This window comes from Megascapheus bottae, chromosome 15, assembly GCF_031878675.1.
Source record: "Megascapheus bottae isolate mThoBot1 chromosome 15, mThoBot2.hap1, whole genome shotgun sequence".
Lineage (NCBI taxonomy): Eukaryota > Metazoa > Chordata > Mammalia > Rodentia > Geomyidae > Megascapheus > Megascapheus bottae.
The window spans coordinates 28,291,111-28,313,568 of NC_143523.1; the positions used below are offsets into that span (position 1 = coordinate 28,291,111).

The 22,458-nt window shown below is 38.7% G+C and overlaps 1 protein-coding gene across 1 annotated transcript in view; it reads right to left on the bottom strand.

Moving 5' to 3' along the window:
- Btaf1 (B-TFIID TATA-box binding protein associated factor 1) overlaps window positions 1-22,458 on the bottom strand; it is an 80,497-nt gene that overhangs the window by 22,371 nt on the left and 35,668 nt on the right. Inside the window, exons 15-25 of the mRNA XM_090346271.1 lie at window positions 20,476-20,580; window positions 16,501-16,650; window positions 16,079-16,221; window positions 15,408-15,582; window positions 12,876-13,079; window positions 10,427-10,853; window positions 8,219-8,409; window positions 5,705-5,858; window positions 4,990-5,099; window positions 2,608-2,809; window positions 1,261-1,409 (exon numbers count right to left, since the gene is read on the bottom strand). Coding sequence (XP_090202397.1) covers window positions 1,261-1,409; window positions 2,608-2,809; window positions 4,990-5,099; window positions 5,705-5,858; window positions 8,219-8,409; window positions 10,427-10,853; window positions 12,876-13,079; window positions 15,408-15,582; window positions 16,079-16,221; window positions 16,501-16,650; window positions 20,476-20,580 — 2,010 coding nt within the window. The remainder of the gene's footprint in view (window positions 1-1,260; window positions 1,410-2,607; window positions 2,810-4,989; window positions 5,100-5,704; window positions 5,859-8,218; window positions 8,410-10,426; window positions 10,854-12,875; window positions 13,080-15,407; window positions 15,583-16,078; window positions 16,222-16,500; window positions 16,651-20,475; window positions 20,581-22,458) is intronic.

The following is a 22,458-nucleotide window of genomic DNA, read 5'->3' on the forward strand; positions in this document are numbered from 1 at the left end:
CAGGGCCTGTGGACTGTCCTTGGATTTTTCTCAAGGCTAGAGCTCTACCACTTGAGCCTCAGCACCACTTCTGGCTTTTTCTAAGTATGTGGTACCAAGGAATTGAACCCGGGTCTTCGTGCATGCTAGGCAAGCACTTTACCACTAGGCCAAACTCCCGGCCCCGATATGTCATATTCTTAAAATACAGATGTATGGCAGGAAATGGTAGCTTTATACCTGTAATTGTAGATATCAGATTAAGAGGATCATGGTTCAAGGCCAGCACAAACAACAGTACTAAGACCTGTTTCAATCAATACCTGGGCATGGTAGTCATTCCAGGTACAAGTATAAAAGAAGGACGGCCATCAAGCTGGCCTGATTAAAATATAAGCCTAGCATGCACAATGCCCTGGGTTCCATTCCTCAGTACTACAGACACAGAAAAAGCAGGAAGTGGTGCTGTGGCTCAAGTGGTAGAGTGCTAGCCTTGAGAAAGCTCAAGGATAGGGCCCAGACCCTGATTTCAAGCCTCAGGACTGATCCCCCCCACCAAAAAAAAAAAAAAAGGATGTAGGAGCTTAAGGCAGAGCTCAAGAGGTACAGTAGCAGACTAGTAAGCATGAAGCCATAGCTTCAAATTCTAGCACCATTTCCTCCTCACAAATTCTTGGAAGAATTATTACTCTATTTTTTTTGGGGGGGGTGGGTCATGGGGCTTGAACTTGGCCTGGGCACTGTCCTTGAGCTCTTTAGCTCAAGGCTACCACCTTACTCCTGGGGACCTGGGAGTTGTCCTATGAGCTCTTCATCCTTACCCCTTGAGCCACAGCCCTCCCCCCTTTCTAGTGATTAATTGGAGATAAGAGTCTCAAGGACTTTAGTGCCTGGAGCTGGCTTTGAATGCAATACTCAAATCTCAGCCTCCTGAGTAGCTAGGATTACAGGCTTGAGTGTTACCAGTGCCCACCCAACTAAATCAATGAAATTTTAGTGTAAAAAAGTATGGAACTTTGTTGTTGTTGTTCTTGGTTGTGGGACTTAAACTCTGGGCCTGGGTATTGTCCCTAAGTTCTTCAGCTTAAGGCTACTGCCCTACCCCTTGAGCCACAGCACCACTTCCAGTTTTCTGGTGGTTAACTGGAGATAAGAGTCACATGGATTGTAGGCTTTGACCCTTGATCTCAGTCTCCTGAGTAACTAGGATTACAAGCGTGAGCCACCACGCTCGCACTCGGCATTATGAATCATTTATAAACCAAATGTCTTCAAACTTACCTCAAGTGGCATGAGTCTAATTAGTGTTGCAAAGCACTGTGTGGCCATAAATCTTACACTGTCTGTCTGGTCACTCATTCTTCCCAACACAGGAACAACTAAAAGGACAATATATGGAACAATACCAACGTCCAGTTGTTCCATTACACCTTAACAAACCATTAAGGAAATATTGAAATGGTTTCCAAGAGATGTTTTCACAAACAAATTAATGTATCAAGACTGCAACTCTGAAAAAGTCCTTCATTTTATCATCTGTACTAGTGAGAATCAAATGGCTATCCCTCCAGAGCTCTGATCCAATTATAACACCATTTGAACACTAGTGTTCATTTGAAAACATTGCTTAACTTTCTTATAATTAAAAATAAAAAATCATATTTCTATCCAAAGAAGACTAAAGGAAATTTTACTAAAGATATTTTCTTAATAAATTTCTAGATGTTTCTAGAATTTCAGTGTCAGAATAAATGAAGCCATGTTAGAAGCAAGGAATAAAACTTGGTGTCACTCAAAGATTAATTCCAAATTTCTCACCAGAATCTTGACAATCACCAACTGGATATATTAGATTTAGGTAAGTGCAGTCCTTCTGTAATCTTCAATATTCTGAACCAGTTTCTACTGATCTGATCTTCATCTTTCTTGCTCTGAGACATTTCTTTCAGATACTTTGGAGTTAAAGAATGGCTGCCATGTCTTTAACAAAAAAATGCCAATGTATGTCTAGTTTCCTAGAGTATTTTAGTCAGTTTTCTTTTTTGGTCCGTTGTAGGACTGGAACTCTGGGCCTGGGCGCTGTCCCTGAGCTCTTCAGCTCAAAGCTATCGCTCCACCACTGGAGCCACAGCACTCCTTCCAGTTTTCTGGCAGTTAATTGGAGATAAGAGTTTTTCATGGACTTTCATGACTGGGCTGGCTTTGAATCGAAATCCTCAGATCTCAGCCTCCTAAGTAGTGAGGATTACAGGTATGAGCAACCACACCTGGCTATTTTAGTCTTCTTGACCCAATAAAATGAACAGTTTAGAACTGCTATATGTTTATAACAACACTGTTTCTGAAAAATATTAATAAAGCAATAATAAACACCAAGTCCCAGTTCTGTTATTATGCAGTTTAAAAGTACATAAAACTATTTTGCATATTAAAAAGCAATATTTAAAACTTATGTAATCTTTTTTTAACTATAAAACATTTATATTTGTAACATCCTTATAATGAAATAAGTCAAAATAAGTTTTCTTCTTGGAACAAGGCAGATTCTTTAAATGTATTTTTAAATAAATAATTTTGCTTCTTTAAGTAAAATAACATTACTCAACTGTTTATCAAAATAAAGGATACAGGCAAGTGCTTCAATGGCACCCTCTTGTTTGACATTGTCATCAATTGCTCCTAGCCATGGAAGAACCTTTTCCAAAAACATGTTCATAGTTTCCATGGTAGCTATTTTACTCATGACACCTACACAGCGTGCAGCCATGTGCCTCACTGCAGTGCTAGGGTACTGAAGGCACATATAAAGATGAGGCAAATGCTGTACCAACTAAAAAAAAAAGAATAAGGACAATTAGAATATTCATTATTTTTCTATTATAACATTAGTAGCCTATATAAACTCTAAGACATTGTCAGTATTAAAAGTGACTCTAAGTCCAAGAGTCTCCAAATATCTCAAAATGTTATGGTCAAAATATCCTCAATAGAAAATTAATCTAAATTCACAATAAGATACCAAAACTGTCTCAAAAGAAATACAAAAAGCACAACACTTCTCCATTGTTCAATAATGTTATCTCTTAAGTACCCAGAACTGAAAATGAACAAGAGACATGTCAAGAGGTTACTTTTAAACTGAGTGCAGTGGCTTATAGCTGTAATCCTGGCTATTAAGAAGGCTGAGATGAGAAGGATCATAGTTTGAAACTAGTATAGACAAAAAAAAAAAGGTAGTGAAAGCCCATCTCAACCAATAAAAGTTAGGTAAGTTGGTACATGTCTGACAATCAGTAGGGCAGTATAAACAAGAGGACTGAAGTGCAGGATGGCCCAGGCCAAATGCTCTATTTAAGAATTAAGAAAAGGGCCGGGAGTTTGGCCTAGTGGTAGAGTGCTTGCCTAGCATGCACGAATACCCGGGTTTGATTCCTCGGTATCACATACATCGAAAAAAGCTGGAAGTGGTGCTGAGGCTCAAGTGGTAGAGCTCTAGCCTTGAGAAAGTCCAAGGACAGTGCTCAGGCCCTGAGCCCAAGACCGGCAAAAAAAAAAAAAAAAAAAAGGATTAAGAAAAGCAAAAAGACTAACGGTTATGGCTCAAGTAATACAGTGTCTATCTAGTAAGCACAAGGCCAATGAATTCTTTTGAGACTGGGAAAAAGGCACCACACATCATCAGACCCCTCTACATTTGGCAGCATTGCTTTAGGTTTTAGGCACATATATAAATATAGTAATCTAATACATACCACTATTAACTAACTGTGCTACATGAAGCAATCAGATTACTGATGAGAACCAAATACCTGTTCAAGTTAGGCTAGGCTTACACTTTACATGAATGCAAGTTGCTAAGCATAGATGGTTCTGTCTACTAATAGTAAATTTTTTTTAAAAAGGTTTTTTTTTTCCTTTTTGAGTTGGAGTCTTGCTATGTTCCTGGGGTTGACTTCCAATTCCTAAGACCCAAGGAATCCTGCTTCTTGACTCTCCCAAGAGGGTAGGATACAAGTCACTGTATCTGGTTTATCAGCAGAATTTTAACAAGGACATTTTATTACTAATACACACAAATCTTCATTGCTGTCTACTCCCATCTAGAATTATTTTTTTTTTTGGCAGTCCTGGAGGTTAAATTCAGCTGGGCACTGTGATCAAGGCTAGCACTTGACCACATGAGCCATAGCACCACTTCTGGCTTTTCCTGTGAATGTGGTACTAAGGAATTGAACTCAGGACTTCATGCATGCTAGGCAAACACTATCATAAAGCCACATTCCCAGACCACTAGATTTGCTTTTATGAATCATTTTTCTGTGAAAGAACACAACATTAGAGCCAGAACCATGCAAGAGAATATAAACTCTACAGCACTTTCTAATATAGATATATGAAAAGACAAGTATTGCTTCTATGAAAAAAAGTAACATTTCTACTCCTTTTGTCCCACTTCTGTTACAAACAAACAAAGAAAACAAGCAAGGAAAAAGAAACAGCTAGGCACCAATGGCTCACACCCATCATTCTAACTGCCATCCTACTTGCTACTGAGGAAGATGAGACCACACACACACAGCTAGAATCATGGCTCAAGCATAAAGCTTGACATCTTGGTAACAGAAAAAATTTAAAAATCACAAACCGGTGTTCTATCTTTACCACTGAAGAATTTCATCTTAGGGAGGTGGTTTCCCTCTACCTCTCAACTTATTTGAAAGCAGATCTTATCACATGCTCTTTCTTTCTTGGAACCAGATTACTAGAATGATCTAAATAAGGCTCTGCTTACACTGTGTGAACAGAGCGCTTTCCAAAATGCCTTATAATTCTAAGTTTCCTCGTTGGATTTTCTATCATTCATGTTCTTGGCAAGAAGAGTTTTGTCAGTAAAAGAAACATCTACTTATACTAATGTGACATCTAACTGTTCTTTTCAGATCTTCAGTTTGCTTGTTTTTTAAAGTGGACCATTTGTTTTATCTGAAATACCACGCTTACAATAGTTACCATAGGATGAAGTTCAGAATCCATTGAAGCTGCTGCTGTTTCAAAAACTTGCAGAGAATTTACCAGCTCTTGAGCAGGGCCATCTCCCTTTTCCAGGAGGGACTTTCCATCTGTTCAAACATATGAAATATGTATTACTTTGCAACTTATTTTCAAAAATTAAAGCACGCAAAATATTTTAGTACCTCTCCAGCTAGTAGAAGACTATTGTCATGACCTAATTTATTTGGTGGGGTATGTTACTTGAAGCACTCTTTAAGTTTAAAATAATGATCCAATCAGGTGCAGTGGCTCCCCCACCTGTAATCCTAGCTACTCAGGAGGCTGAGATCTGAGGATCAAGGTTCAAAGCCAGCCTAGGCACAAAAGGACCTGAGTTGCTTATCTCCAATTAACCTCTAGAGAAGCAGGGCTTGGCTCAAGGGTAGGGCAGTAGCCTTGAGCTGAAGAGCTCAGGGACTGTACCCAGGATGAGTTCAAGCCCTATGACCCACAAAAAAAAAAAAATCCATTTCAAATATCTTTTTTAAATTTGTAATTGAAAAAAAAAGCAAAGATTATATAATATATAATACACACAGGGTTTTTAAACCAAATTTCCAATTTAAAAACACTGTCAGGAACAGACACAACAATTTTTACTTTACATGAATATATTTAGTTGGTAAGACAATAAGATTTGTTGAAAACTGAATTCTGAAAAATACATACATACCGAAATTATTTAGGTCAATTATATTCCTCAACGGGCCAACCATACTATCCCAGAGATGAGGCAACTTCACTGCCATTTCCCCACCAAAATGTTTCACTATAGTTGTCAAGGCAAATTCAGCTCCTCTCCTTTGTACCAGGTAAGGCTTCTGGGCCTTAAGTTAAATGTTAGTTGAAATGAGAATTTCAGAAAGACACATAATGCATTTAAAATTTTATCAAGAGAACTAAAAGTCAACATCTAAGAACTATTTCTATTAACCAATAAATTATTGGATTCTTTCTCTCTCTCTCTCTCTCTCCCTCTAGTAACTAAAATTATATAGGTCCTAGTTTTTTGTTTTTGACAGTCATGGGACTTGAACTCTGGGCCTCTTCAGCTCAAGGCTACTGCTCTACCTCTTGAGCCACAGCAACACTTCCAGTTTTCTGGTGGTTAATTGAAGATAAGCCTCTCACAGACTTTAGTGCCTGGGCTGACTTTGAACCACGATCATCAGATCTCAGCCTCCTGAGTAGCTAGGATTACAGGCATGAGCCACTGCATCCAGCTTCCTATATTTTTCTGTTCAAGGTAAAATACTTCTTTCTTGGGTTGAGCACAGGAAATAAAAATATATATGCTCTTCCAGAAAGTCCCTAAATTGTTTTATCATATTTTCCCTACCCCCCAAAAAAACCTAATTTCCAAACTTAATAACTTCTTATTCAGCAAAATTTAGACATGAAACTTTGCCCTGACTATCAAGAGCAAACCCTTTCTCACATTCCTCTCTTTCACATATTTTAATTCATGTGGAAGAGCTATGAAAAACATCAGTGTAAATATCAAGATGGCAAAATTTTGATGAATATTATTATGAGAAAATATGGACAGGAAAAAGACCACAGAATGTTTTCAAATGCAGGTACTATTTAAAAAACAAAACAAGGGGGCGGGAGTTTGGCCTAGTGGTTAAAGTGCTTGCCTAGCATGCATGAAGACCCGGGTTCAATTCCTCGGTACCACATACATAGAAAAAAGCCAGAAGTGGTGCTGAGGCTCAAGTGGTAGAGCTCTAGCCTTGAGAAAGCCCAAGGACAGTGCTCAGGCCCTGAGCTCAAGCCCAGGACTGGCAAAAAAAAAAAAAAAAAAAAAGTCTAAAAAACAAAACAAAACTTGATATAGACCTGTATTAAGATCTAGTCTTACTAGTCAATTTACTGCTAAATCTACATGGATTCTTTCAGCTTTACATGAAGAGAACAAAATATTCATTCCATTGTAGTAATAACTGTATAAAGCAGAAGATGGCTAGTAACAAAGTACTTGCTTAGGCCATTTGAGATTCCAGGTTTGTCCCCAGAACTACAATGAGAATAATAGTATGTGTCTTTTAAACTATTTAAAAATTATTCTCAGAAGGGGCCAGGAGTTTGGGCTAGTGGTAGAGTGCTTGCCTAGCACGCATGAAGACCTGGGTTTGATTCCTCGGCACCACATACATAGAAAAAAAAAAAAAGCCAGGGGCTGGGAGTTTGGCCTAGTGGTTAAAGTGCTTGCCTAGCACACACGAAGATCTGGGTTCGATTCCTTGGTACCACATACTTAGAAAAAGCCAGAAGTGGTGCTGAGGCTCAAGTGGTAGAGTTCTAGCCTTGAGAAAAATCCAAGGACAGTGCTCAGGCCCTGAGCTTAAGCCCAGGACTGGCAAAAAAAAAAAAAAAAAAATTCTCAGAAGAGGAATATTTATTGATAGGATAGAAAAAAGCTATCTCTAATATCTGCTAGAATCATGTTTAACACCATTTGACTTCTATCTATTATATGGATTAATTCATTTATATTTATGAATAGTTTATGTACCCACTTATCAAGGGTTCCTTGGTAGGATGACAAAAGTAAAGCTGGTACAAATCACAAATGAGAAATTAAAAGAAGTGTACTATTTTTCTCAACCATCATGCTGCTACAGTATTACAAAAGGCTGTACTAGTCCTTTCATTTTAAGTACAAAAATACAACCAGGGCCGGGAGTTTGGCCTAGTGGTTAAAGTGCTTGCCTAGCATGCATGAAGACCCGGGTTCGATTCCTCGGTACCCCACATACATAGCAAAAAGCCAGAAGTGGTGCTGAGGCTCAAGTGGTAGAGCTCTAGCCTTGAGAAAGTCCAAGGACAGTGCTCAGGCCCTGAGCTCAAGCCCAGGACTGGCAAAAAAAAAAAAAAAAAAAAAGAAAAAAAAAATACAACCAGATGGGCCTAGGAGTTTGGCCTAGTGGTAAGAGTGCTTGCCTAGCATGCACAAAGACCTAGGTTCAATTCTTTGGTATCTCATACATAGAGAAAGCCAGAAGTGGTGCTGTGGCTCAAGAGGTAGAGCTCTAGCCTGAGTTCAAGCCCTAGGACAGGCAAAAAAAAAAAAAAAAAAAAAAAAGGCAACCTTTAAACTGGTCAAACAACTCCTCTGTAAGCATTAAATCAAAGTAAAAACAAAAAAAAAACCCCAAAGAAACAAAAAACAAAACCTACTTACCTCATCAAGTTCAATAAGGCTATTCCCACTACTTCCTGCAGGAAAATCCACTATTTGAGCTTTTACTGCTTTCGGGGTAGGACCTCGCCTACTGGTGATAGCAAAAGCAGCTTTCTGATGCCTATACAATGTAATTATACCTCTGTGCTTGGTGACAGTATGATGCATTCCATCTTTTTCTGAGTTGGATCCTAATATGGAAAAAAGTTAACCTCTTAATCATAAGTGACCAAATATTGTTCTTCTCCAGAAGAAAGAATAAAAGGCCTTAATTTTTATGAGCTGGTGACAGTTTTAGACAAAAAAAAGTCTATTTGCTTTTTTTCCAACAAAGTTATCAAAGTTATAGAATCAATAAAGCAACAAAAAATATCACATGCGCTAGACATGATGGCTCACACCTATAATCCTAGCTACTCAGGAGGCTGAGATCTGAGGATCGAGGTTCAAAGCCATCCCAGGCATTAAAGACTGTGAGATTCTCATTTCCAATTAACCATCAGAAAACCAGAAGTGGCTGGTGTTGTGGCTCAAGGGGTAGGTAGCTTTGAGCTGAAGAGCTCAGGGACAACAGCCAGGCCCAGAGTTCGACTGACCCCCCCCCAAAAAAAAATTCACATGCAAGAATGACTGTATCAGCAAAAGAAACATTAAAAAAGGTTTCAAGCAAGTTTACTCTTAAAGGTTTCTTATCGCAAACCAAACACTAACCACTGCAAAGTATAGCTACCTCACAAGTCAATAAAAGAGGAGAGGCAGCTGGGCACTGGTAGTTCTCGCCTGTAATCTGAGGATCATAGTGTTTGAAGCCAGCCAGCCCAGACAGCAAAGTCCATGAAGTTCTTACTTCCAGTTAACTACACAAAAAGCCAGAAATGGAGCTACTGCACAATGATAAGCACTAACCTTAAGCAACAAAGCTCAGAGAGTATAAAGGCCCTGAGTTCAAGACCCAGGACTGTTTTCTTTTAAAGGGGGGATGACTCTATTACAATGTTATATATTAAAATGTATTAGTCTGAAATGTTCAAGTTCATTTACAGTTTTTTCAAGATCTACGTATGTTGCTGCCAAGTTGTAGCTCTTTATATTTTGAACAATTTTATTTTCCAAAATCTGGACAAAAATAAGCCATATATGACTGAAAATTCTAAATAAAACTCCAGTCTTTTGAGATCAACCTAATGAAAGCTGTTTTCCATGTAAAATTTTCTGGATTTAAAAAAAAAAAAAAAAAAAAAGCTTGGCTATTTAATTTATTTATTCATTTTTGCCAGTCCTGGAGTTTGAACTCAGCAGCCTGGACACTATCCTTGGGCTTTCTCAAGGCTACTGCTGTACCACTTGAGCCACAGCACCACTTCCAGCTTTTTCTGTATATGTGGCAACCAAGGAATAGAACCTAGGGCTTCAAGCACGCTAGGCAAGCACTCTACTGCTAGGCCAAACACCCGACTCCTTGGTTACCTTTGTCAAGAGTTCACTCGTATGCCAAACAGGCACTAAATTAATTGAAGCCAAACAGTGCAAAAAAGCTTTCATCAATAACTGATACATTTTCTAGCATCGTTAACAATGGTTTTCAAGGTGAACATGTCATATATATTTTTTTTGGCGGGGGGGGGGGGGGGGTACATGGGGCTTGTACTCTGGGTATAGGCGCTGTTCCTGAGCTCCTTTTGCTCAAACCTAGCACTCTATCACCTGAGACATAGTACCATTTTTGATTTTTCCTGAGTAATTTATTGGAAGTAAGAGTTTCATAGACTTTATTTGAACTGTATTCCTCAGATCTCAGCCTCATGAGTAGATAGGATTATAGGCGTGAGCCACCAGCTCCCAGCTAAATGAAACCAATTTTTTTTTTTTTTGGTCAGTCTTGGGGGCTTGAACTCAGGGCCTGTGCTCCAAGTTAGTGTGCTACCACTGAGCCACAGTGTAATTTCTGAGGCCTTATATATTTTAATCAAATATCAAACAAGTTATGAATAGTTTATACCTAAGAGAGCTGTGACTGATTAGCAGTCAAGTGCATATTAATATAATAATTTTTGTTATAATCAAACACTTTTCTATCAGAATGGGAAATGGAAAAAAATAGCTTTAACATGAACTGAATTATTCATGCTTTAATTATACCCATATGTAAATGAAAAATTTAAATGGTTAACTTCTCCTCTATCCCAAACAAAACATTTAGATATATACCTTTAGCATTTTCCTGGCCAGTTTGTGTTGGTACAGGACACGTAACACAGGGCGTTAGATACGGATCCACACAAAGTGAACTACAGAGATTTTTAACAATTTTTGAGTTGGGACAGGGTGTCCTTGCTGTGCACTGTTGAAGAAGTTTAGCTATGCACTGAGCTGCATAGTTTTGTACTAGTGTATTCTCTTCTTTTTTAATTGTCTCCATGAGCGGTTTTATGACAGGATTTAATTTCTCTGGAAGTTGCTGCAAGCTCACAACTGCGCATGCAGCAAAAGTATGCACACGCAACTGCAACACTTGCCACTCCTGGTTAGTCTCTGTAACTGTCATTTGGACTTGCTGCCGTTTACTATCTAACTGCTGTAACACTTGAGGATTTAAATCAAAGGTTGATGTGACTTCATTAAAAACAGTAGTGACCTGAAAAAAGAAAGAAATGAAAAACCATTATAATATTACATCAATCCCAAATAGGCAATACATTTCCTGTTTCACTAGTAAGTTCTACAGTATCAATATTGTTTAAATACACAGTAAGCTAAATGAATGCCTAAAAACATCTCCAAACCAATTCACTTTAATGACATTAGTAATATATTCTTTAAGGATGTCCCTCTTAATAATTTTTTGGGATTATAATTTATCTGCCATAAAATTAGCCTATTCTGTATATTACACAGTGTGTGAATATATATATATATAAGTATATATATATATATATATATATATATACACACACACACACATATACACATATACACATATACATCTATCTATCTATCTATCTATCTATCTATCTATCTATCTATCTATCTAATCACAAATTTGGAACATTTTCATCAGCCCCCAAAAGAAAACTTACATTTGTTAGCTCCCTTCTTACTTACATCCAGCCCCATGGAAAACCCTTACCATCCTTAAAGATGTATCTGTTTTGGGTGATTCATATGAATGGAATCACAACATACGTAGTCTTTTGTAGATGGTTATATTAACTTGTTTTCAAGGATAATCTCTTTTGTAGCATGCATAAATACTCAAGTCACCATTTTATCAAACAGTACTTGCAGGCATGGTGGCTCATGCCTGTAATCCTAGCTACTCAGGAGACGGAGATCTGAAGATCAAGGTTAAAAGCCAACCTGGGCACAAAAGGACCGAAGATTCTTACCTCTAGAAAATGGGAAGTGGAGCTTGGCTCAAGGGTAGGACAGTAGCCTTGAGCTGAAGAGCTCAGGGAGAATGCCCAACCCCAGTTCAAGCCCGATGACCCACAAAACAAACTAATAGTATTTCATTATATGATATATTTTTACAATATGCTTCCCTATCATTTATCCATTTATATTATTAATATTTGAGTTCTCTGAGTAATCATGCTCTGAACATTCATGTACATAAAGATCTTGTAATTGTTTGCATATAAAAATTAAGTCCTGTTTGTAAATTGCAATTATCTATAAATAGATAGATCCAGTCTGAACTTCATTGATCAGGAAAAACCTAACATTGGACAACACAACTTTTTTCTCTTTTTTGGGGGTGGTCTGGGCTTGGATATTGTCCCTGAGCTCTTCAGCTCAATGCTACCTTGAGCCACAACACCACTTATTTTTTTTTTTTTTTTGCCAGTCCTGGGCTTGGGCTCAGGGCCTGAGCACTGTCCTTGGACTTTCTCAAGGCTTAGCACTCTACCACCTGAGCCTCAGCACCACTTCCAGCTTTTTTCTATGTATGTGGTACCAAGGAATCGAACCCGGGTCTTCATGCATGCTAGGCAAGCACTCTACCACTAGGCCAAACTCACAGGCCCCCACAACACAACTTTTTAACAAAGAATTTTTTTTCTATTATTATTTTTTCACATATATGGTACTAAGGAATTGAACCCAGGTCCTCATGCATTCTAGGCAAGCACTCTACTACTAAGCTACATTCCTAGGCCTTGGTTTTTTTTTTTCTTTTTTTTTTTTTGAGACAGAGATTTACTATGTATACAGCTCAGACTGACCTGGAACTCATTATCCTCCTGTCTAATGAGTGTTGGGATTACAAGAATATGCCACTATGCACATCTAAAAATCTGACTCTGAAGTTCTAGAAATTATCAGTTCCATAATGATCAACACTGATATTAGTTTGCCTTTTTTTTTTTTTTTTGCTAGTCCTGGCACTGAACTCAGGGCCTGAGCACTACCCTTGGGCTTTCTCAAGGCTAGTGCTCAACCACTTAAGCCACAGCACCACTTCTGGCTTTTTCTGTGTATGTGGTACCAGGGAACTCCAGTACCATCTACAACTCCCTGTGAAAAAATGAGTAAGGATGATAGGTTAACAAGGCACAGTTCAAAAATTAATGTTTTTGTGTCAAATAGTCATGATAAATTTTTAATCTTTATTTCATGCTCTATGTACAATTAAGAAAATTATTTCTTTACTCACCAGGTCATTAGCTTGATCTATTGTTAAAACATTGTTGTGTATCCTATTACCAACTTCAATATGTGCATCAGCTAATGATGAAATAAATTGTTTACATTCATTCTGCATTCTTGTGAATGGAACAGCAATTTCATCATAATATAAATGTTCTGAAAGGATATCAAGTAAACGTGGCTGCACAGCTATGGTAACAGCTTTACACTCCTAAAATACAACAGACAACAAATATTCAGGACAAATATATAAATGTAATTTTATACCTACATTAAGTTTCACTTGTGACAATCAGATTCTAAATTTCTACTGATTTTGAATCTATGTTCTGTTATCTGACAGAACAAGTTAGTTATACAGAGAACCCTAAAATTTTAATACGAATGACTACAGAACATGCACATAAAACTATTATAATTCCACTAAATGGTCTCTTATTCCATTTTAAATATAGTCAAAAGCTTACATGTACATATATGCAGTAAAGATTTAAAAGTACTTTACTATAAAAATCAATCCAAAGAGAAAATCTGGCATGCACTAATTAAAAATGTTATTAAAAAGTCAATATTAGATTTCTTAACAGTTTAGCCACAGCTTCACATGCTATATGGTAGAAGTGGATATATAATTTAAAAGCTACTTACCTACCCCCAAATTTAACTAACCCTTCCCACTCTTTCTGGTTGTGGCCTGCCCCAACCAGAGGGGGACTGGCCTCAGTGATGAGCCATGAGAGATTCTGTGGGATCTGGGTGATCAGCCTGGGTTCACAGAGTAAATCCAGAGAAGCTCTGTGAGGGTCCAGAAACCGAACTGTCAACACTTGCTGCTGAGTCTGAGAGGCACAAAAACACAGCATCACTGCCTCTCCAGCACATTGAGTCCTGACTAAAAAACAGTGAGACTTGCTTCTTTCCAGAGGCAAAGCAGGGGTCTCAAATGCAATAGAGCATGGCTGAATTACTTTTAGATACAGCTTTGACAAAATGGTAAGAGGCAGTAACAAGCAACTCTCACAGCAAGTGCAGACAGTTAAATTTCCAGAATTCCAGTCAATGGAATAAACAAAACTAGCAAGAAATTTCTTTGGTTTACAGAAGCAAATCTTAAAGAAAATCATACTTCTTACTAGAAGTTACAGGTTTATCTGGCAGCATGAAAACTGGGGTTTAGATGCATACCTTGCTTTATTCTGTGACTAAAAATTCTGCCCTTGCTACTTAGTATCCATACAAGAAGAGCTCTAAAACAAAAAGGACTAAAAATGTTCTATTTGAAGGATACAGAGAGGAAAGAATAAGCAACTGAATATATAGCATCCAGTTTCTAGACTGCTTCTATTCATTAGTTGGTTGGTTGTCAGTTGTGAGGCTTAACGTCAAAACCTGGGCTGTCCCTGAGCTTTTTTGCTCAAGACTAACACTCTACCAGAGTCACAGCTTCACTTCCAGTTTTCTGGTAGCTAACGGGAGTTGAGGCTCAGACTTTCCAGCCCGAGCTGGCTTTGAATTGCAATCCTCAGACCTCAGCCTCCTGAGTAGCTAGAATAATAGGCTTGAGCCACCAGCACCCAGATTGATATTGATATCTCTCTCTCCCTCTCCCTCTCTCTCTTCCTCTCTCCCTCCCTCCCTCCCTCCCTCTTTCCCTCCACCCCCCCCCCCCGCTAGTCCTGGGGCTTGAACTCAGGGCCTGAGAACTGTCCTCTGGCTTTCTCAAGGCTAGAGCTCTACCACTTGAGCCACAGCACCACTTCTGGCCTTTTTTCTATGTATGCAGTACCAAGGAATCAAACCAGGGTCTTTGTAAATGCTAGGCAAGCATTCTACCACTAGGCCAAACTCCACCCTCCTTTTCTTTCTTTATTCCTTCCTTTCCTTTCTCCCACCCCTCCCTCTCCCCTCAACTTTCATTTTGGTTGGCTGTGGGGCTTGAACTCAGGGACTGGATACTGTCTTTTGCTCAAGTCCAGCACTTTACCACTTTGAGCTATAGCACTACTTCCTACTTGCCACTTCTGGGTTCTTGTTTTTGTTGTTTGTGGGTTGTTTTGTTTTTTTGGGGGGTTTTTTTTTGGTCCATTGTAGGAATTGAACTCTAGACCTGGGAATTGAACACTGTTCCTGAGCTCTTTAGCTCAAGATATACCACTTGAGCAACAGTGCCACTTCTGGTCTTCTAGTGGGTAACTGGAGATAAAAGTTTCATGGACGTTCGTGCCTGGGCTGGCTTTGAACCATGATACTCAGATCTCAACCTCCTGAATAGCTAGGATTACAGATGTGAGTCACCAGTGCCTGGCCCACTTCTGGTTTTTGAGTGATTAACTGAAGATGAGTCTCATGGAGATTTTCCTGCCCACGCTGGGATCTCAGCTTCCTTCTAAGTAGCTAGGATTACAGTAGGAGACAATTGTGTCTAGAAATAAATTTTTATAAGAATTCACTTCTCCGTTATAAAAATATACATAACTAAAAGCTAATAGAAACTGGTTTTACTTAATTTGTCTTTATTAGTTTGGGGATATAATCATACCTTTTGTAAAGTAGCCCATTCACAGATGACCAAAGCAACACTAATCCTTTGTAAGGCAGATTTGGAGTTCAAATGGAAGAGCAGTAACTGGCCAAGGGATTCTGCTGGTTTAATTTCTTGGGTTACCATATTTACACCTGGATCACAAATACAGCAACAAAGTGCTCCTAACAACCTAAAATGATGAAAAAATAAGTTACTATAAAAAAATTACCTCAGGGAAAATTTTCCCTATTGAAGCTATAAATTTTCTTATAAAGGAAAACTTTATAATCTCATTAAAATGTTTTAAAACAATTTTATTTTTAGCATTTAAAACAATTTAAAATACTTATTCCTTTGAATTTTTCCTTTTTCTTTTTTTTTGCCAGTTCTGGGCTTGAGCTCAGGGCCTGAGCACTGTGCTTGGGCTTTCTATAGTCTAGTGCTCCTACCCTTTGAGCCCCAGTGCCAGTTCTGGCATTTTCTATGTATGTGGTACCAAGGAATCAAACCCAGGTCTTTGTGCATGCTAGGCAAGCACTCTACCACTAGGCCAAACTCCCAGACCTTTAATTAGGCCATAACATAACTAGTATAAAGGAAGAAAGACTGACAGACAGAAAAATCTTACAGTTAAATAACTTCTAAGCCTAGACCTACATTTATGATTGACAAGGATGAATACTCACTTGGCTGCCATCATTCTGGCTCTCATAACTACAAAATCCCTGGTGGCTGGGTCTTCCATGACGGTGTCTGCACCTGCAATATACTCCTGAAGTACTTCTTTATTCTGGCTTTGGCCTTGGCGCACTTTGCCGCTTGTTTTTTCCTACGGAAAAAGAAAAAGTAAAAATCAGTCAAAATTTAATTGGCAACACCAAATATTGTTATAATCCCAGTATAGCTATTTTCATAAATTTAATGGCAAAAGATTACAATTTTGACAGAAAATAATCAGATTAAGAATAAAATATGGGGTTCTTACATGATAATGATAATTATGAGTTGACAACAAAATACATTTTGTGCCCCTACAGTTACCTTGGCTCTAGCTTTTACTTCTAGCAACATATTCAAACACAAATACATTTTGTGCCCCTACAGTTACCTTGGCTCTAGCTTTTACTTCTAGCAACATATTCAAATCAATCGGTAAGTGAGACGGCTGCATCATTAAGCAAAGCCAAGCACCCATCCATGGACAAGCAGCTGCTACCACATACTGAACTGATGCCTTGTTCAACAGTTCCATCCAAACCTACAAAAAAGGGGGAAACAAAATGAAAACTTTCAGTATTTAACAAATCCTAGTACTGGGTTGGGGATTTAGCTCAGTGGAAGGGTGCTTGCCTAGCAAGCTCTGAATTCAGTCTTTAATCCTACTAAAAATAAACAAAACCAAATACTTTTAACAATTATTATCATTATTTATTATTATTATTATTATTAGCCAGCCCTGGGCTTGAGCTCAGAGCCTGAGCACTGTCCTTGGGCTTTCTCAAGGCTAGAGCTCTGCTACTTGAGCCACAGCACCATTTTCTATATATGTGGTACTGAGGAATCAAACCCGAGTCTTCGTGCAAGCTAGGCAAGCACTCTACCACTAGGCCAAACTCTCTCCGATATTTTTTGTCTTTTTAAAGAAAGAAAAAAGGAAATAAGCTGGGCACCAGAAGCTACTCAGAAGGCTGAGATCTGAGGACTGAGGTTCAAGGTTCAAAACTAGCCAGGGCAGGAAAGTCTGTAAGACTTTTATCTCAAATTATCAGAAAACCAGAAATGCACTGTGGGTCAAAGTGGTAGAGTTTGAAGCACCATGACGGAGTTCAAGCACCAGAACAAAAAAAAAAGAGAAATAGTATAGAGATTTTTTTTGGGGGGGTGGGGTGGGGGGCGGTGCCAGTTCTGAGTCTTATGTGCTCAAGACTAGCCCTCTACTATTTGAGCCACAGCTCCAGTTCCACACTTTTTATGTGTGGTTAATTAGAGATAAGACTTTCATATACACTTTTTCTGCCTGGAATATCTTCTGACCACAACCCCCAGATCTCAACCTTCTATGTTGCTTAGAGGTATAAGCCACCAGCCCCCAGGAAGAGAGATTATTTTAGATAGAGAGGCTTATTTTAAAATGCTATGCTTTGTTTTTAACTCAAGGCATCATTCCCGCTAGGTAGATGCACTACCACTGAGTCATATCTATTTCTAGCCCTCCTTTCTAAGTACAAACTTAGAACTCAAAAACACTTATTTTAGGCGTTCCATTGTAGCTAGAATGACAGAATATATAACATCTAACTTATTCACCTGAAATGTGTCTCACAAACTTTTCTACCCTGGGGAGCTACAATCATGATCTTCCTGTTTCATTCTCTTCTACAGCTACAATGGGTATTCAAGAGTTCAGAACAAATGGCTTTTCCTGGACTTAAATTGGGATCGTCCAGTTCTCAGCCTGCAAAGTAGGTTGGGTAAATGCTGTTTTTCGGTATGTTAATATACTCATACCATTATGAAGTGATGCAAAGCAATGTATTCTTCAAAACAAAGGAATGTGGAAAATGGGTATGGTAGCATATGCCTATAGCCTAAGTACTCAGGAGGCTAAGACACATGAACTGAGTATTCAAAATTAGCCTGACTGGGGCTGGGAGTGTGGCCTAGTGGTAGAGTGCTTGCCTAGCACTAGCATGCACAAAGCCCTGCACAAAGCCAAGCCCTGTGTTTGATTCCTTGATACCACATATACAAAAAAAAAAAGCTGGTAGCCAAGTGTAGTGGTTCACACCTTTAATCCTAGCTACTCAGGAGGCTGAGATCCAAGGATCATGGTTTAAAGCCAGCCCCAACACTAAAGAACATGAGACTCTTACCTCCAATTAATCACTAGAAAATGGGAAGTAGGGCTGTGGCTCAAGGGGTAGGGTGGTAGCCTTGATCTGAAGAACTCAGGGACAGTAGCCAGATCAAAGTTCAAGCCTCATGACCACACCCCCTCCCCCCAAAACGCTGGAAGTGGTACTGTGGCTGAAGGGTAGAATGTTGGCCTTGAGAAAGCCTAAGACAGTGCCCATGTTCCGAGTTCAAGCCCCAGGACTGGCAAAAAGGATTAGCCTGGACATGTGCTGGTGGCTTATTCCTGTAATCATAGCTACTCAGGAGGCTGAGATCTAAGGATACTAGTTCAAAGCCACCTGGGTGTCTGTAAGATTGCTTTCTCCAATTAACCACCAGAAAACTGGAAGTTGAATTGTGACTTGGTGTGGTAGAGCATTAGCCTTGAGCAAAGGAGATCAGGGCCAAGTTAAAACACCACAACTGACCACCGCCCCCCCTCCCCATTGGGGACCGGGATTAGCCTGCAAAACATATAGAGTGATCCTGCCTCAGGAACAATGAAAAATCTACTTTTGAAAAGTAGATAGGCCCATAAAAGCAATAGTTGTCACAATTTACCAAGTCAATTAAAAATTTTTTTTTTTTGCTGGTCCTGGGGCTTTGGACTCAGGGTCTGAAGACTGTCCTTGGATTTTCCTCAAAGCTAGTGCTCTACCACTTGAGCTACAGGACCACTTCTGGCTTTTTCTGTGTATGTGGGACCCGAGGAATCAAACCAGGGCTTCATGCATACTAAGCAAGCACTCTACCACTAGGCCATGCTCTTGGCCACAATTAAAATAACCTTTTTGGGGGCCGGGAGTTTGGCCTAGTGGTAGAGTTCTTGCCTAGCATGCATGAAGACCCGGGTTTGATTCCTCGGTACCACATACGTAGCCAAAAAAAAAAAAAAAAGCCAGAAGTGGTGCTGTGGCTCAAGTGGTAGAGCCCTAGAGCCTTTAGAAAATCCAGGGACAGTGCTCAGGCCCTGAGCCCAAGCCCAGACTGGCAAAAAACACAAAAAACATAAACCTTTTTTTTTGGTGGGTCATGGGGCTCCAACTCGGCCTCAGTGGCACTGTCACTGAACTCTTTAGCTCAAGGCCACAGCCCTACCCTTGAGCCAAGCCCAACTTCCCATTTTCTAGAGGTTAATTGGAGATAAGAGTCTTGGGTCCTTTTGTGCTCAGGCTGGCTTTGAACCTTGATCCTCAGATCTCAGCCTCCTGAGTAGTTAGGATTACAGGAGTGAGCCACCATGCTGGCTTTAAAATACTTTTTATATACCATAAGGCTCAATTTTTTTTGTTTTGACTATTCTGGGGCTGGGCTCTGACCCTGAGCTTTTTGTTCAAATCTAGCCTTCTACCACTTGAGCCATAGTGCCAATTCCAGTTTTTTCTGAGTAGTTTACTGGAGATAAGAGTTTTACATACTTTTCTTCATGGGCTAACTTCAAACCACAATCTTTAGAGCTCAGTCTCCTAAGTAACTAGGACTACAGGTATGAACCACAAGCACCTCTTTCAATATTAGTCTTATATTCCACAAACACTTCAAGATATAAAACCTCCTCACAGTACTGAGTTAAATTTAGAAATGGTAATATCCTGGGATGAATTAGAAATAGTTCAAACCTTAATTCATGATCTTAATACAATATTTTTATTATGCGTATTATTAAACTGGCTTAAACCTACACACAAAAGTAATACCACAGGTTGTTAACAATGTTACCTTTGTTGACCTGAGGTCAACTTAATAGGATTGTACAGGTATGATACTGTCATTTCTTCCTACAAATGCTATTAAATAAATTAAATAGTGGTTTTTTTTTTTACAAGATTCCAATACATGAGTGCTCTTGCTATATCAAAGCAATGATAATTAGACTCTACATTACCAGTCCATTTCCCAAAATATTTTGAAGGATCCATAGTTATACTGATTATAACAAAATCACTAAAAAACAACATTCTTTTCTTTTACATTGAGACTTTCAGAGTTTGTTTAAAACATCTGTCTAATAAATGATATGGGGGGGGGGAAGCCAACCACAAATTTACTATAAAACACCTACCTTGTATATTCATCAGACTTTTCAAATACTTTTGAATAGCTTTTAATTTCTTTAAATCCCTAACAGTATAGTAAGTAGGAAAAGATTAATACTTATTTGGAAGAGTAAGATAGATTCACTGTGTACCTTGTGAATAAGGTCCAGAATTTCCTGACTGCTTTCTAAAACACAAAACTGAAAAATGTGTCGAAGCATATCAGACAGGATAGGTATGAGCCAAGATGAAGAGTTCTGCAAACAAAAATAGAATCAAATTTTAAAAACAGAATAAAATAGATGTCAGCGCACTTAAAGTATAAATGTTATTATATAATAATAAGCATTATAGTAATAACTGTTATATGGAAATATTACATTCTTTTACCAAAAAAGTTCACCTGCTATAGATTTTGGTAAGATTTAGATGCAATAAGTACCCCACTCCATTTCAACAGTTTGGAGAAATTACATAGTATGTAATCACAGAGGAAGTGGAAAGGTTCAACTATTGTTAGTCTACTTATTATTGAACTATTCATAGTCTATTGATTGTTGAACTCTCCTCCATCTTAGAAGCAAGTAACATCATTTTTTAAAGTCATTTTGGTGACATCAAGTATCACTATTTTGTCAGGGAAATCTTGAAAATGATCAGATATCACTACTGTGTTAGAAGATCAGTGTTTAAGCTCTATGATTAAATGGCAATGAAAGTAATGGGTTATATAATATCCAACCTAAAAAAACTGTGCTTTTGAGTTCACTGAAAGATAAGGGAATTTTTTTTTTTTTTTTTTGGCCAGTCCTGGGGCTTGAACTCAGGGGCTTGAGCATTGTCCTTCAGTTTTCTCAAGGCTAGAGCTCTATCACTTGAGCCACAGTACCACTTCTGGCTTTTGATATGTATGTGGTACCAGGGAATTGAATCTGGGTCTTTGTGCATTCTAGGCAAACACTCTACCACTAGGACAAACTCTGGTCCAACTTCTGGCTTTTTTTGCTTATGTAGTACTGAGGAATCGAACCCAGGACCTTATGCTTGCTAGGCAAACAGTCTACCAGTAGGCAACACTCCTGGCCCCAAATTCTTAAATTTGAAAGAAGGTTTGCACACTCTTTTCATATACAAGTGTACCAATGTTTCCAATTACAGCAGGTTCCAATGTCTCCTTACATATATGAAGAATCTCAATCTAACCAATTTCTCAACAATTCAAACACTTGCCCAAATCAAGCAACCAAATATCTATTGTGTATCCAGAACTCTTAAGAACAAGGAATCAGAAATATTGTCATTGCAATTTAGATAATTAAAAGCAACCAAGATGTCCTCCAGCAGGTAAATAGGTGAATCAACTGTTGTATACTCATAAAATAGAAACGAGTGATTTAAAAATGAGCTAAGGGAGCCTTAGGACTGACTTGTGAGCCTGTGTACAAGCTCATGTGCACATGTGTGCCATACACGTGCACATACAAAATCTACAAGATGTAGAGTAAGCCCTCAAGTATGGACTTTAGCTAATAATAATCAATATTCACTCATCAATTAAAACGAATGTACCTCTACATGAATGCAAAGTATTAACAAGAAATTTTTCGGATAGTAACAGAAATAAAAAAGGTATATAGACTAGGAGTTTGGTCTAGTGGTAGAGTGCTTGCCACATATATAGAAAAGCCAGAAGTGATGCTGTGGCTCCAGTGGTGGAGAGCTAGCATTGAGGAAAATCCAAGTACTCAGGCCCTGAGTTCAATCCCCAGGAAAGAAGGAAGGGAGGGATGGAGGAAGGGAATGAATATAGAAAATTCTCTGGACTTGCCCTCAATTTTTCTATAAATCTAAAATTCTTACATAATCTATATTTCAAAAAGAAAAAAAAAACCATGTGAAAGAAAGTGATCTGGTGACTTCAAAAGTAAAATTAAGAATACTTAGAAATAGGGCCGGGAGTAGGGCCCACTGGTAGAGTACTTGCTTAGTATGCACAAAGACCCAGTTCAATTCCACAGTACCAGGTACAAAAAAAAAGTGGTGCTGTGGCTCAAGTGGTAGAGCTCTAGCCTTGAGAAAACCCAAGGACAGTGCTCAAGCCCTGAGTTTAAACCGTGGGACTGGCAAAAGAAAGA